Below are 15,466 nucleotides of genomic sequence, written 5' to 3'. Positions count from 1 at the left end.
AGGGAAACATGACTAATGTGTGCCATGTGTTGTGCTTTGACAGCAGTTTTGGCAAAGGAATGAAGTTCTGTTTGCTTGGTTTTCATCAGCATAATATTAGCCACGTTGTGTCTTCTTAGTTTCTAGTCCCGCTGCTGCTATTTGTTTTTTCATGTCCAAAAATATAACAGATAGGGAAGCTTATTTCACATATTTTGTGCTTATGTTTTCTTTCAGAAGTTATTTAGGTTGGTGTTTTAAAAACTCGGTGCAATTTGTGTAAAAAGCCGTGACAGTAAAAAATACTTAGATTGTGAATTTAGTTCTCCTCGTGCCCCAGTATCGTCTGTGGCAGGGATTAGGCTCTGTTGTGTAATCAGAGAAGTCCTTGGCATGTCACCAGCTTCCTTCATGTCTTCTCTCTCTGTCCGATACTGTGTCTCATACCATGACTATTTTGGCATAAAGCATGTCCCAGCGCTTAACACACGTGCCTCTGTCCTCTGTTTTTATTGTCAAACTTAACAGCTAAGGAGTTCAATTTGAAATTAGATCTTATTGTAATGCCATTTCAACATCAGGCATTTTGTAGGGAAGCTGGTTTCTGAAGGCACCTAGTTGCCTTCTGCCTCCTGCAGGCTTCCAGCTTTTCTATCCAGATGTTGTGGCAGCAAGAGCCTGGGAATGAAAGATTTGTAACTTCATTTTCAAGTTGTGGAGTTGCTGCTGCTAATGCCAAGCCTTGATGAAAGCATTTGGTGCCTTAATGGCAACCAGTCAGATGTTCTCATGAGGTTGCACGGTATCACCAAAGGATATGAACTGACTCGCAGCTGGTATTATTTTACCCTGAAGCAATATTTGAACAGGAGGTTGTTAGTGTTCTTGGTTGTGTTATTGGTTGTATTACTGGTTTGCCCTTGACTAAGTACTGCAATGGCTCGCCCTGCTATCTTCTTATGAATCTGGGCAGGATTTTGGTTATTGTGTGACAGTTCACTGGTTGATTAAAAATTAGATACTATTGATCTCTTCCTTGTATAGCCATTGAGTTACTAAGAGCCTGTATTGAATCTCTGCTTTTTCACACAATGAGGCTAGCAGATGTGCCGTAGAAATGCCTTTTTTTTTCCCCCCCACTGCCTCATCTGACACCAGCATTTGTATCAATACATTTGATGAAGCTTGCATTTGCTTGAACCTTGTGTGCTGACCCTGATGTCCCATCACATTTTAGGATGTTACAGTGAAGATTGCACTGGAAGATGTCAGGTGCTTTTGGAAACTTGTACTTTTCATTATGTTGCTTTTTTCTGTAGGAAGCTTTCATTGTCTTATTTATCCCCCAGAAGGCTTGATCACAAAGCAACAGACCTGTACCCACATGGAGTTTCATTGCTGTTGCAGTTCATTAGGTTCTCCAGACATTTTGGGCTCTGGATTATCCTTTGTTATGATTTTGTTGCTTTTTAGAATAAATTTTTAAAGGCAGTTATTTGGAGTTAGTTTTGCAGTATTAGAGCTGAAGTCAGTGATGATATTTGGCTAAGAATGGCAGCACGTGGGATGTGGTGACTCATTACAGCGGAGGGGAGGAACCAAAGCCACTGCGGAGAGGAAGCTTATTCACCCTTAACCGCCTTCTTTGGATGGGATGTCACCATGGTATCACAACACTGGGGTGTACACAGCGCAGCATCTCTCGGCTGCTGTTTAGACACAAGTGTCTCCTCCTTAAATAAAAATGTGTGCAAAAATAATGAATTGGGTAGGATGAATTTAGAAAATTAGGTGCATGGTTTTCCCATGCTGGCAACTACTCCACTGAAAGTGGGCTGCCACAACGTCATGTTTCTAACCAGAAAACTTCCTGGAGTCCCATGGTATTAATATAAATACCTTCAGTAGTTGTTAATCTATAGCTATGAGTGTTTTAAAATAATGATGTGTCTGTAATTGGCTGAATGTATGTTTTCCTTTGAACCCATACTCGTACATGGGCTGTGCAGTGACCTGAGGAGCTGCCTTTAGTTTACAGCCCTCCAGGTGCTTCATGGAGATGCTTTGCTTGTCCTTGCTCTCCAGAAAGGCCAATTTTAAGCCCTTACGGTTATTTATGCTTGCCTTGCAATTGCATTTTTTGTAACTTTATTGTTTATAGCTAGAGATTATGTGAATGCAGAGATAGATGTATAGAAATAAGAAGTAAAACACTGATAGCAGCAAAAAGGAAGCATGACAGGGGAAAAAAATAGTAATTCTAGTTAATATAAATAAACTCACAGCCTGATAATATTACCTTTTCTGATAACTTTGTTCTGCCTGTTTTATTGTGCATTTACAAAAGTTCTCCATGATTAACTTAGCCTTGCTAACACTCCTTTCAAATTCTTTATGTAAGTAACCTGTCTGTTGGCCTCCTCTTGGACATTCCTTCTCTATCGAATGAGAGTCACTGTCAAGAGCTTTACAAAAGTACCAGTTCTTGTAGTTAAGACTATTTGGTGAAGACCCTGCTCCGGCTTACTTTGTGCAGGGTAAAAATCCAGGTATTATCACAAGATCTGTTCTCATCCAGGCTTTGAATTAGCAGGTCTACTTTTAGTGATGACTGTTCAGGAAGGGAGAGGTGATATCCTGACTGCTGAGCACTGTTAAATGTGGAAACCAGAAGGTGGTGTGTCTGCCATATAAGCTGCATCTGCCTTTTAACCTCAGGAAGACTTTGCCCAAAGTTGTCTGAGTTAAGATCTATGTTTGTCTGACTCCACATTCTCCTTAGAGACCAGTATAAAGTTCATCAGACTTTACAAGAAAGTCTGCTGTTTCATTATCATCACGTCTGCCTTGATGGGACAGCTAGAAAGTAATGGAAATTCTTTATGCTATGGGCTTAGAGTTCCTTTGGGGGGAGTTTCTCCTCCTTGAACTTTAGTCCTTCTTATCTGCAGGGAAAATCTGACTCAAAGATGTGTTACAGCATTAAAGGGTGTATGCTCTTAATCTAGATGCCTAACCAGCTTTATGACCAAGGCTTCCTGAGCTACTGTGGTCATGTCCAGTTGTTCACTTGTTCTTTCTGTTCTGCAGTTTGCCTGCCCAGCCCCTGCCGTGTTTATGGAACAGAAATGCTAATATTTATTTAGAAGAAGGATGGGATAGCTGCCCTTTGAGCCAGACGTGCTACTAATCTAAATCAGCACAGTTTTTCTGAGGGTAGTAACACCAATGTCAGATGGCCTGGGGTTCTCTTGGAGCGATCGAGATTGCTGGATCAAGTAAAGCCGTGCAACGTGAACTCTGCTTTATGCTGCAGGTTGAGCAATTCAGAGGAAAAACACCTCCACAGCTGACTGCAAACAAGGGGCGTAGGACATGTCTCCAGCTGTTTCCACCCAGCCGGTAAAGCATGCACAAAGTGCCTTCAGCTGCCTGCAGCTTTGTTGCAGAGGCCAGGAGCTGCATGGTTTTACCCAGCTGTGCCTTAGGACTAGCACAGTGGTGCTGAGCAGGTGGAGTTGCTGTCATTCTGGGTTTATCTAATTTAGTCTGAATGAGAGCATGGATCTGTGTAACCACGTGAAAGCATCTTCATAGTCTAGGTGAGCATACCTGTGCTGGCTTTGGGCTAGCTGGTGCACGTCTGAGATGTCAGAGACTCGCTTCGCCTGCGAGTTGTGTGTGTCTGTCTGTAAAAGCCTTGCGGAGCGTGGGATATGTGTCGGGGTGGTTCCGCTGCTCAGACAGGCACCTCTCTGCAGGTTATCAGTTATTTGACTCTGCTGAGATGAGGCTGGTTAACCCGTCAGTTTGTGTATTTGTGACTTGTCTCATGCCTGTTCCCAGTGTTTGGGATGCTTTGAGATCGCTGTTTGATAGAAATTAAAAGCCTCACTGAAGCTTGTTGATCGTTCACACCTGGGAAAAGTTGTTGGTCTGGAGGAACAGTGGCACAGCAGGGAGAATGAAGATCCCCACTCTTTTCTTTCTTTTAGGATTTTGTTGGTCTTAAACACCCAGTGGCTCCTGGGTGTTAGAAGAGGAATATTTGGGAGGGAGGCCAAGGGTTATTTAACTGTGTTGCAGTGCTGGCTTGTTGATGAAGAGCGCTCAGCTCTCCTGCAATGTGTGCTCATCCAGTGCACATACATCCATCCTCTTCTCCCACGGTGTCTCTGACATGAGATATTTCTGCTTGCAAACTCATGACAACCCAGTGCTCCCTTGACCCAGAAGAGTCCTGTCAGACTGAGTCCTTAACTCAGTAAGGTGACAAAGACTTTTTAAAATTGTCTTTATTGTCAATAAATTGTCTTGCTGTGTGGTGAGTGCCAGTGGGGAAAAAAAAAAACAAGGAGGAAGGAGTGGAGCCAATATGATATTAATTCAGAAGTAGTATGGTATTAATTCAGCATGACCCCACAAGAACCCCAGTCAAAGTGCCAGGGGTATTCTCTAGCAGGGAGTTGTCTCTTGGACTTTAAGAACCCAGAGTCTTGTCCAGAAGCTACCTGTTTTGGAGACCTAATAAAAACGGGGATCCACAGTATGGAAGGGATCTCTGGATGGTCTCTCACAAGTGATTGCCACGTTGTTGGGTTTCCTTGAAGACTCCTTTGGTCAAAAAAAGAAAAACAGTAAAAAAGACAAAAACAACTTTGTGCAGGCAGGCTGTGTATGGGAGAGCACAGAACTAAGCTGGACTGAAGTTGAAGCCCTGTTTTTTGCCTTTTGACCAAAGGTTTGTTTGCAGAGCCCTTTAACATCCTCTTCTGTAAGGAGAATTGCTACGAAGGGCAACTACTACAGCCCTCATGTGGCCAGGGGACAGAGGATCATACTGTTAATTGTAGATTAGCCCATCTAAAAATGTCTCTTAGTATCTTCTGTACCCCCTCTAGGTTATGAAATAGCAAAAGCATTTCATGTTTTGAAATTATTCTGCCATTTCACGTCTTCCACCTTTTGTGAGATACGAAAAGGGCCATGGGACAAGTGTCATTCATGGAGCTGCTGCTGGGGATGGGCTGCGAAGAGCGGCCTGGAGGGAGCGGTGATGGATTTGGGACTGAGGGTGGCCCTCGAGAGCTGCTTTAGAGTTAACTTTCCCTGAGACTTTCTCCCATTTGAATCCCCGCTTCTCCCCTGTGACCCTTTTCCTATAGGAGAGAGCTGGCCGTATGGAGACTGATGCTTTGCTGGCCTCTGACTTGCCAGCAGCTGCAGCTGGTCTGCATTTCTTGAGCCTGCAATCCTATACGTGCTGCAGGACCGTCTTGTGGGATCTGATGTGTAATACCAGCTTTCCTGTGTTCACAAAGGGAGGCAACAGCAGACCTGGCGATGGTAACAAGGAGTTCTGTGTTGGGCTGTGGGAGGCAGGGGATCAGCCGGGTCTTACTAATGAGTAACGCTGGTTTCTGAAAATAATTACAAAAAATAGAGGTAATGTTTATACAGTTGTGGTCTCTTCCTCCCTCTGCTTGGTAGGAGATGGTGTGGAAAAACACTGCCCAGCCAGCCCGGGCCTTGGGGCTGTGGCATTGCGGGCTCGGTGTGTGTTGGCCCCATCCCTGGGAGGGTGCAGAGGTGTGTGGGGCCGGGGAACAGTGCCTGCCTTCAGACCATGCCTGGCTCTCTGGAGACTGATGTGGGACTCAGCAGAGAGGCCTCCAGAGCTGTGGGAGGGGAAAGGAGCTCCTGCTCTGCAGGAGGCTGGCAAGGGATCTCCAAGGGAGATCATCCCTCAGACAGGTCTCTGGATGGCAAGTCAACAGGCGTTTAAATGTGGCAGAGGGAAAGGAAAACAGCCGATGCCTGAGAAGACGCTGGCCTTCTGAGGAGAAGCTGCACCTCTGAGCGTGTGCCCACAGGCCCAGCTCTTGGCCTTTCCCCATGCAGCTTCCTAACCCGTGGATGCTCAATTGAATATTAAGGTTTCTTTCAAATAGTCCCAGCCTGCGTGATAACTCTGCTGGTAGATTATAAAAACCTTACTTTTACTTTTTTTCATGTCTCTGTTGTTGGGGAGACGTGACACTTGCCTGGAAATGGGGTGTGTTAGAGGTAGAGTGATGGGAGGATCGTCTCACCACAGCTGAGGTGATGATGGTTATAATGCACAATCTCTACACAGTATGAAAATCAAAGAGTAAAGTTTGAATAATGAACTGTCTTTTTTTTTTTTTTTCCTTTTTTACAGGGGACTGTTGGCTCTTGGCCGCTATTGCCTCTCTCACCCTGAATGAAGAAATTCTGGCCCGTGTTGTTCCCAAAGACCAGAGCTTCCAGGATAAATATGCAGGAATTTTCCACTTCCAGGTAAGTGGAAAACAGCTTTTCCCCCCCCAGCGCTGTTGGCCAGGAGCCGGTGTGGCTGGTCGTGTCTACGTGCGTGGTGTTTCCTGAAACACTTTGAGGGATGTCAAAGAGGCATGCAGAGAAACAGAGACATCCATGGCAGGTGGTGGAAGGAAGAAGAACACTAACCAAAGAGCTGGGAGCAGGGGCTGTCTTTGTGGTCCTTCCTCCATCAGCAGATCCAGCTGAGAACGTGCAGCCCTGGATGGGGTGGGCAAAGCTGACTGCGAGGGGGATTGCTTTTCCTTTAGGAGGTCGGTGTTAACAGATAAACATCCCGGTGACCTGATTGCATAGCAACTGCATAGGGGCGGTGATGAGGTGTTTGTGCTTTCTTTCCAGTTCTGGCAGTACGGGGAGTGGGTGGACGTCGTGGTGGACGACAGGCTGCCCACTAAGAACGGGGAGCTGCTCTTCGTGCACTCGGCGGAGGGCAGCGAGTTCTGGAGCGCACTGCTGGAGAAGGCCTACGCCAAGTGAGTGGAGGCCAGGCTTTCACCCCACACAGATCTCCCAGATTGCACAGATGCTTTGCATTTAAAATGTTGGCCTACTTATTAGCCTCTGTAGCTTCTGGAGTATCCAACAATGGTCTGCTTTAGTAAAGCTTTGCTGACAGGTACATAAGACAAATAGCCAAAAGTATTGGCTTTGTTGCTAGCCGAGAAAAATAGCTCTTGTATCTCATGGCAAGGTTGTCCCTAGAGTGGTGTCTCCTGTCACTGGGGCCTGGGAAGCTCCATTTCATGTGTTCTGTGCACCTGTGAGGGCTTGCAGCTGCTGTGCTTAAGTGTGCAAAGCACACTAGTCCATGTGGCCAGGTCTCTGTTCAAGGTGAAGGTGCTCAAATCTGCATTTCCAGTTTGGGGATGGCCTGGGAGGAATTCTGCCAGCTAACATTACTATTTTCAATTGACTTAAGAAACTGAGATGATTTAGATCAACTGAAAATCAGACCCATAATTGTTAAAGGGATTAAAAGACTATTTGTAACTAGAGAAGCAAAGTGTTGGGTCTTGAATTTTTTTAATGTTATTTTTTCTTCAAATAGCATTCATGATTTTTGTCATTGATATGACTGAACCTGCAACCTGTATGCACGGTGGTATAAGGTTTTATGCTGGACTTTCCAAGTACCGATGTCTAAGCAGCAAAGCTGAATGGAGGGCACATTTGTAGCTGCTGTGCTGCTGTTGAAAGCAGAAATGCTGTGACAGTGGGCACAACTGAGTGCCTCTCTCCAAGAGAAGAGGAGAATAGGGAACCTGATGGTTGTGTGTGTGTGTCCCCTTTCATGCAGGCTGAATGGATCGTATGAGTCTCTCTCTGGTGGCACCACCACTGAAGGCTTTGAGGACTTCACCGGTGGAATTGCAGAATGGTATGAGCTGCAGAAGGCACCACCCAACCTCTTCAAAATCATGCAGAAGGCTCTTCAGAAAGGCTCTCTCCTTGGCTGCTCCATTGACGTGAGTTAGTGGGCTTATTGCTGGATATTCAGCTCTTGCTGTGCATGCATGAAGCCTGGGGCGTGGATCCATGCTCCATCTGCAGGAGGTGCACAAAGGATGCTGCCTACGGTTCTCTGTTCTACCTTGCATCTAGAGAATTTGACCCAAGAGTGTGACCCAGGCACGTGCTCCTCAGGGAGGTTAGGTTGAAATGTAGATTTCATTAGTTCATGTGTAAAAGCTCATTGCCTCCCTTGTGTTCCTTCCTTGAGACCTAGAGCTTTTGCTGTTTTGTAGGTTCATGGTAGCAAATCATACAGGGAACTCATTAGGGGTCCTGATGTACATCTTTGTTTTTAAGAAAGGCTGTAGCTTGGCATCAGCTTGGTACAGGCTGAGTGGGTTTGGACAGAAAGCTGCTGCTAATGGCTCCTGCAGTCAGATGCTCAGAGGTGGCAGCCTCTGTCCTTGCTGTAGCCTGTCTGTCACGGGAACTGTACCAAAACATTTCCAAAATATCTGGGCTCTCTTTTTGAGGCAGGGAGGCTCAGACTGTTGCCATGCCTTTAAAAGGCTTTATGGGAGAATACATCATGAAAAGCTGCACCTGCACGAGAAGGACAAGAGGAGCTTTGGCCCTGCCTGCAATGGTTCAGCATCGCTCTTAGCCTTACTGTAATGAGTCCAAGTATTGTTATTGTGATAATTGCCCTACTACCAAACAACATTACTTCTTAGTTATGTCTACAGGGAAAGTAAACTGTTTACAAGAACTCCATTCATAATGTGAATCCAAATGTTTCCTCCCATTTTTCAAGTTAAATCAGAGTTGTAGGAGAGGGAAGCTTCACAGCAGGAGAAGTATTTGGTTAATGTCAGCATGAGACTTTGCAGCATTTCTGAGGCCTGTTTTACTTGTTTGCGTTTAGATAAGAATCTGACATCTGGATTGTTGCCCCCAAATGTCTTGTTGGGGTTGGGTAGGAGTAAATATATTCTGTTGTTGGTAAGTGCTGACACTTACGGTATTGTCAACTAATTATTAGTGAGTTTAGCCTTTAAAAAAAATCCAGTAAAATCTTTCCTTCTCTTCTGTGAGAGAAATAGGGACACAGAGGTTAAACATTACATGGAGAGTGCCCTGCGGGGCAGTCATAAGGCATGAATTGACACCAGGAATCCTGCCTGCTTCATCCCACCCTCTCTGGTTTTTTAAGCTTCAAATATGCTTGTTTAAAGATCACACACATTCTCAAATGGTGGGAAAGCAATGACAGCCATATGTTCCGTAGAGGGTTAAGCATTATTTCAGCAAGTTGTCAAGCAGTCACTTTCTAGAAAGAACTGACTTTTCTCTGCAGTGTTTAGGCCAGACTGCCCCAAGTATTGTAATGGCTGTGAAAAAGTGAGAAGGTGCCTTCAGGTATAAATGGCATCCAGAGTGGAGCCTTTTCCCTTGCTCCCCTGCATGGCTGGTCCTTGGGTGGCAGTGCTGGGGAAACAAAGGGGAACCTCCAACCTCCCATGTGGAGCCCAAGGTGGGGTTTTGACCTTGAAGCAAAGCTCTGGGGCTTGCTGGACCTGGGTGTGATCCTTGGTCATGCCCAGGCAGCCTCGGGCTGGCCACACCCTGCATTCCTCTTCAGCGCTTGAGAACATGGAGTTCACAGTGTGTATTCCCTTCCTACGGCATTTGGAGATGCATGAGAGGAGATGCACCACACCAAGCGTTTCCGAGCCAGGAGGGATCTTTGCTGTGGTGCAGGGCTTCTGGTGTGGACCCCGTACCACAAAGGTGGGCCCTGGGGCTCCAGCACATGCTGCCTTCCCCTCTCCAGCTCTGTCACACAGATCCCTCTTGTCCCCTTCTGTGCGGCAGCTGAACGCCCCCGTGCAGCCTCCCAGTGAGATTAAAGCTCTGTCTGGGGGGAAGCTTTGCTCCGTTGGATCCCCAGCTCATGGGAAGCCATGCTCACTGACTTTCTTTGCTCCTCCAGATCACTAGTGCAGCAGAGACAGAGGCAGTCACATCCCAGAAGCTGGTGAAGGGACACGCGTACTCAGTCACGGGGGCAGAGGAGGTAGGTGTGCTTCCCCAAAGGGGCAAAATGCAGCAAGCTTTGTGTGTAGCCCTCCCTGGGCCATGGCAGCCACAAATTCATCTTCAACTTGCCAAATTCTTCAGTCTCATCCGTTTTGCCAAATGAGGTTTTGAGTCCCCTCTTTCTGCAGAAATACTGAATTAGTTGGCCTGTTTTGGATAAACACAAACTTGGTTTCTTGGGGTTTTGACCAAAAAACCCTTTTTTCCATAAGCACTGCTATTTTCTAGGGAGCAGGGCAGAGGGAAGCCTTGTGCAAAGAGCACACTACCCTCTGCTGGTGACCAGGCCCTTCAGCACATTTCTGTGTAGCAGACAGCACTGTACCTTCAATGCACAGCGAGATGTGCAAGAGATGTGTGCCAAGGAAAAGAAATTACTGTCCCTTAACTGGCTCCTGAACAGCACCTTTCAGCAGGGCATGGTGTTCGAATGCAAGGTGTGTGTCCAGTAAGCAACTGGCAAAGGTAAGACGAGTGAAAACAAAGGAAGCAGGTCATGGTGTTCTTCCACGTGTGCAATGGACTTTAGGTCACCTTGCTGATAATTGTTTCTGAAATAGTTTCTGAAAATTTAGAGTGATGTGTAGAGATCTCCTGACATGCTGCACTGAGCTGGACGCTGCTAATGGGCAGGCTTATGTGCTTGCATTTGGTCCTCCTTTCACAGCAAAAGCAGCAAAGTGGGAATTTGTTGACCTTAATTCACAGAGGCATGACTTATCTGGGCTTTTCCTTTGGAGATATGTGCAGGCTTTGTAAGGCTCGTTCATCTCAGGCACCAGGGCATCATCTCTGGACCCTGTGCTGCTGCTGCTTTGTGCTGTTTTCTCAGTTTTGGATTCTAGAGATGCGACAGCCCCTTCTTCAAATTAGCGCCCTGTGTTCCCCATAAATACTGGGTGTTCCGCTGAAGCTTGTACAGCTATGCCTGGCTTGGACTCTGCACACAGCGATCAGCAGGTGACAAGCCAGGGCTTCAGTGCAGTGAGAGGAGGTGCTGTCATTACAGGTCTGATACCACTGCATCTTGGGGCATTCGTGTGGTCAAAGGGGTTGTGGCCAGACTGAGTATCCCATCTCGTGTAATAGGTGTGATTCAGATTATATACTGGGCAGGGGGGAAAGGCATTTGAATGTGAAATACGTAGATACCAGCTTTAGAGAAGTATCCCCTTTACCTGCTTTTTTGGCAGTCCTGTAGCAGCTTTACATTCCCTTTGCTTGAAATCCTATCAGAGGTAACTTTTTTTATTGGCACAAAACAGACATTTTGGTTATCATGAGCCTTGATTGTACAAAAAAAACCTTATCTGGACAAGCTTGGGTGCGTGGAGCTCATTCAAAATCAGACTTCATGTCCTTCTGACTGGATGAGTGAGTGATTGTGTGTATGCGCTTTAGTATTTGTGTAGCACTGCAACTCTTACTCTGTCGTGTCCTTTAGTTCCCATAGAAAAGGTGGAAGGGAGCACAGTGCTGAGTCCCTGGGTAACTCTCCGTACACTTTTGATCCCATCAGGTGAATTTCAGAGGAACAGTGCAGAAGCTGATCAGAATCCGAAATCCCTGGGGGGAAGTGGAGTGGACCGGGAAATGGAATGACAAGTGAGTTCATGGCCTGCCCGTTACCCGTAGGCTTTTACTGCAGGGGTATGATCATGTTTCTGCTGTCGCCTGTCTTCACCTTATCTCAAATTACTCTCTAAGTCACATCTGGATGTGATGTTTGCTTGAGCTGTTTAAAAGAAGCATACCACCACTGTCATCTCCCACGTACATGTCACAGCACACGGTGCCCTTCACACAAACATTTGCCTTCCTGTAAGATGCAGTCATTTGGTTAGTGGTTCCTACAAGCTTCTCTGGAGTTTTTGCTTCTTTAACAGCCCAGTTTCAGTGGTCAGATTCTGAAAACTTCCTTTCTGAAAGGGCTTTGAAAATCCATTCCTGTTGTTAGCAATGAAAACTGGTGTTAACTCACTTCTGTGGCTGGACAGTATTTATTCTGTGTCTTCATTTTTCTAAAATAAAGCTCCATCTCAGTCAAGGCATTGGCACTTTCTGTAAATAAAACTCTGTGATCCTTACCTTAGATATTTAAGAAGTGAGGTATTGAATATCCCAGGTGCCGGTATTTTAATTCTGCTGTGGTTTGAAAGCCTTGGAACTGCTATCAGGTAGATATTGTGAAGTACTACAATTGCGCAGAGCTGTAAAAAGTGAAATCATTGTGCCAGTGCATCCACGTTAGGGTTTAGCCTTTACTGTACCCTATAGTTGATGCAGGCTTGTCTTTCAGCTGCCCAAACTGGAATGGCGTTGACCCTGAGGTGCGGGAGCGGCTGACCAGGAGGCATGAAGATGGGGAATTTTGGTAAGTAGCGCTGGGTTTCCTTCCATTCAGGCTGAAGGGAATGTCTCCTCCTCTGCTTTTTTCACACAAAGTAACCTCTCCCAGTACGCTGTCCAAGACAACTGAGCAAATTCACCACAAATGCTCGTGCTAAATCCCAGCAGGAGAGAGGGAGGATAGACAAGGTAGTTGTATAGAAAACCTGCAGGTTCTAAGGAGACGCTTTCTGTGGCATTGCCTCCCACAGGATGGCGTTCAACGACTTCTTGAGACATTACTCCCGCCTGGAGATCTGCAACCTGACTCCAGACACCCTGGCAAGCGACCGGTACAAGAAGTGGAGCCTCCTGAAGCTGGATGGGAACTGGAGGCGAGGAGCCACTGCAGGGGGCTGCAGGAATTACCCAAGTAAGAGAAACTGGAGAAACCTTTTACTCATCCACTTGTATTTGCTGCTTCTGGGAGCTGGCCTGGAGTAACTTATGGAGGAGGAGGATGGAGCTGGGATATCCAGGACTGATGTCCAAAAAGTGCAGGTGTTTGGGAAATGTGGCTCCCTGATGAGTGTCTAGTTGTGGTTGTAAAGGCTGGGGTGGAGGGAGTGTTATTTTTTCCTTCTCGCAGCTGATTTTGGAAGTCAGAGCCACATCTGTCCTAGCTGACATGTATGTATCAGCATGGCTGCTTTCAAAGAAGCCTCTGAGCAGTTTGCATAAATCCAATTCCCAGACACTTTCTGGACGAATCCACAGTATTTAATCAAGCTGGAGGAAGAAGATGAGGATCCCGATGATCCTGAGGGTGGCTGCACTTTCCTCATTGGCCTGATTCAGAAGCACCGGCGGAAACAGAGGAAGATGGGAGAGGACATGCACACCATCGGCTTTGCAATTTACGAGGCAAGTAAGGCAGTCCAGGTGCATGGGAGGAAAAGGAAAACTCGCCCTGTAAATGGGGTGGTGTGGTTCTCAGACTGGGCTTTCTACAGCTGGGCTGAGTTGGACACCAGCTGCAGAAAGGAGAAGTCCACTTAGGTGTTTAGAAAATTATCCTCCACCAAAACAAGCACAGAGGCAGGTACCCAGAGAGATGATGGAATCTGCTTTCCTGGAGCTATTCAAACCTAGACTGGACGAGATCCTCAGCAACCTCGTCTAGCTTTGGTGTTGGTCTTGTTTTGAGTACAGGGTCAGACCAGATGACCTACAGAGGCCTCTTCCCACCTATAATTTTCTGTGCTTCTAAAGGGAGAAGCAGAAAGAGTATTTTAAAGATAAAAATTAAAAGTGCAAGAAATCTAGTCTTCCCTTGTCAGGCTGTTGTGAAAAGCAGCAGAATGAGAGCAGCTGTAGTAGGGATGTGACACTAGCTGGGACACCTGCACTAGCTTGGGGAGTGTGAACCCAGCAGCAGAACCAGCCCAAACTCCTGTAAAGCTCCTTCTGCTGAATGAAGGATTAGAGAGATGTCTATGGTAACTCCTGAAGCAGGACGTTGGAGGATGGAGCTGGGAGCTGAGTGGTCAGCGGTCAGGAGATGTGGGCTCGGCGCTCACCTTCCCCCTCGAGTGGATTTTTTTATTTTTTTTTTTTTCCCCCGAGACTGTGGATGTACCCACTAACCAGTGGTGAAAAGAAGTAGCCCTGGAGCTGCCATGCAACAAGCAAATAACTCTCTCCTTTTTCTCCTTCCAGGTGCCCCCAGAGGTATGTAGCATATGTTGGTGGTCAAGGTGCAGAGCTGGGGCTGAATGGCTTGTGGGATGAAAGAGTTCAGAGGATCCTCCTTCACTGCAGGACAATATTGACTGTTCAGAGTCTAAAGTTAAAGGCCCTTTATTCTGGAAGGGGCCTTGAGCCCATGTTGCATTTTCAGAGAGCCTTGGGTTGGGATGAGAGCTCTCTGTACTGCAGAAACTCACCAAAGCTGCTTTTCCTTGGGTCTTCTCCCAGACCCACGCGGTCCCCTGCTTTTCTCAGGTTTGTGCAGAGTTCCAAGTTTGACACACAGACAATATTCCATGCAAGTGTTTATTTTCATTTCTCTGAGCACCATCTTTATTGGTTTCTCTCTGTCTCTACCTGCAGGTAGCTTGCCCTGGGGATAACAGAGGGGTGTGCAGAGCTGCGGTGCCTGTGCGATAGGAGGCAGGGCTGCAGATGCCTCTGAGCTGTTGCTCCTCAGAAGAAGAGTGAGGTTGAGCAAAATGCCAGAGTAACCTCATTACGGGGCTTGCTGTACCTGGGAGGGTGCATGCAAAGCAGCCAGGGCACCTTGTGGCTCCCGAGGCTATGCTCAAACCAGCTGCTGCTATGTAAAACAGGGTTTCATCAGGAAGGAAATGGTGCTGCCAGTTAATTAAATTTCTTCTGTACCTTTTGAGTGCTTTAGCAAGGCTCTGTCAGCCTCTCAGCTCTCACCCTAGTGGTCCAAAAATCTGATTTCCATAAAAAAGAGATTCTAGCTACAGTCCCGTGACTTTTCTTCCCCTCCCCAAAAGGTGAAATTTTATTTCCCACCACGGTAGCAGGTCTGACAGGTTTTGCATTCTTAAAAATCCAGGAGGGAAAGGGGGAGGTTTGTGAACTGTGCACATTCCCAGTGTTGGCATCCAGAGCTGAGCTAGCTCGCCTGTTAAGACCCTGCGCAGAAGAGTTAATTCTGGAAGATGTTACACTCTGAATGTGCTTTTATAATGCGTAGCATTTATTTATTCTTGGAGCCCTCTGTAAGTGGGCTGTCTGCCTTAGGGCAGCCTGACCTCAGAGGCAGAGCAGAGCTGCAGTCCCCTGGTGGCACCAGCTCTGGGGACCAGAGCGATGTGGGTCATAATCCATCTCACTTTAAAGAAAAATGGTTGGTAGAAGAGTTTGCTAGATGTTTCATTCATCATTGCTAGATGACACTGTTCGTCATCTGCAGAACATAAGCATGACCCGAATGATTCATTGAGATGATCTGCAAAAGACATTTGCACCTGCAGCTCAGGAGTAGCATGGTGGGTGCACCCACTCCCTTTGTCTCCTCTTTTGGTTCTGTTGAACAGACATCTTTTTTTTTTTTTTCATACATAACTAACTGTCATATCTGTTGTATTTTTTAAAATTTGTAAATGCAAATACATGCAAACTGTGGGTTTTTTTTCTCTTTCTTTTAATAAGTTTTCTGGACAGACGAATATTCATTTGAGCAAAAACTTTTTCCTGACCAACAAAGCAA

General features: G+C 46.4%; 1 protein-coding gene across 1 annotated transcript in view; it reads left to right on the top strand.

Moving 5' to 3' along the window:
• LOC104471956 (calpain-2 catalytic subunit-like) overlaps positions 1-15,466 on the top strand; it is a gene marked incomplete at its 5' end in the record, with an annotated part of 23,363 nt that overhangs the window by 945 nt on the left and 6,952 nt on the right. The window contains 11 exon segments of the mRNA XM_010087474.1: positions 6,182-6,300; positions 6,682-6,815; positions 7,640-7,808; positions 9,788-9,871; positions 11,414-11,499; positions 12,194-12,268; positions 12,495-12,655; positions 12,977-13,146; positions 13,942-13,953; positions 15,409-15,464; position 15,466. The exon segment at position 15,466 is cut by the window's right edge and continues 152 nt beyond it. Coding sequence (XP_010085776.1) covers positions 6,182-6,300; positions 6,682-6,815; positions 7,640-7,808; positions 9,788-9,871; positions 11,414-11,499; positions 12,194-12,268; positions 12,495-12,655; positions 12,977-13,146; positions 13,942-13,953; positions 15,409-15,464; position 15,466 — 1,067 coding nt within the window.

Source organism: Pterocles gutturalis, unplaced genomic scaffold (genome assembly GCF_000699245.1).
Source record: "Pterocles gutturalis isolate BGI_N339 unplaced genomic scaffold, ASM69924v1 scaffold12186, whole genome shotgun sequence".
Lineage (NCBI taxonomy): Eukaryota > Metazoa > Chordata > Aves > Pterocliformes > Pteroclidae > Pterocles > Pterocles gutturalis.
Note: the sequence above shows the minus strand (reverse complement) of the source record. Positions and strands in the feature narration are given on the sequence as shown.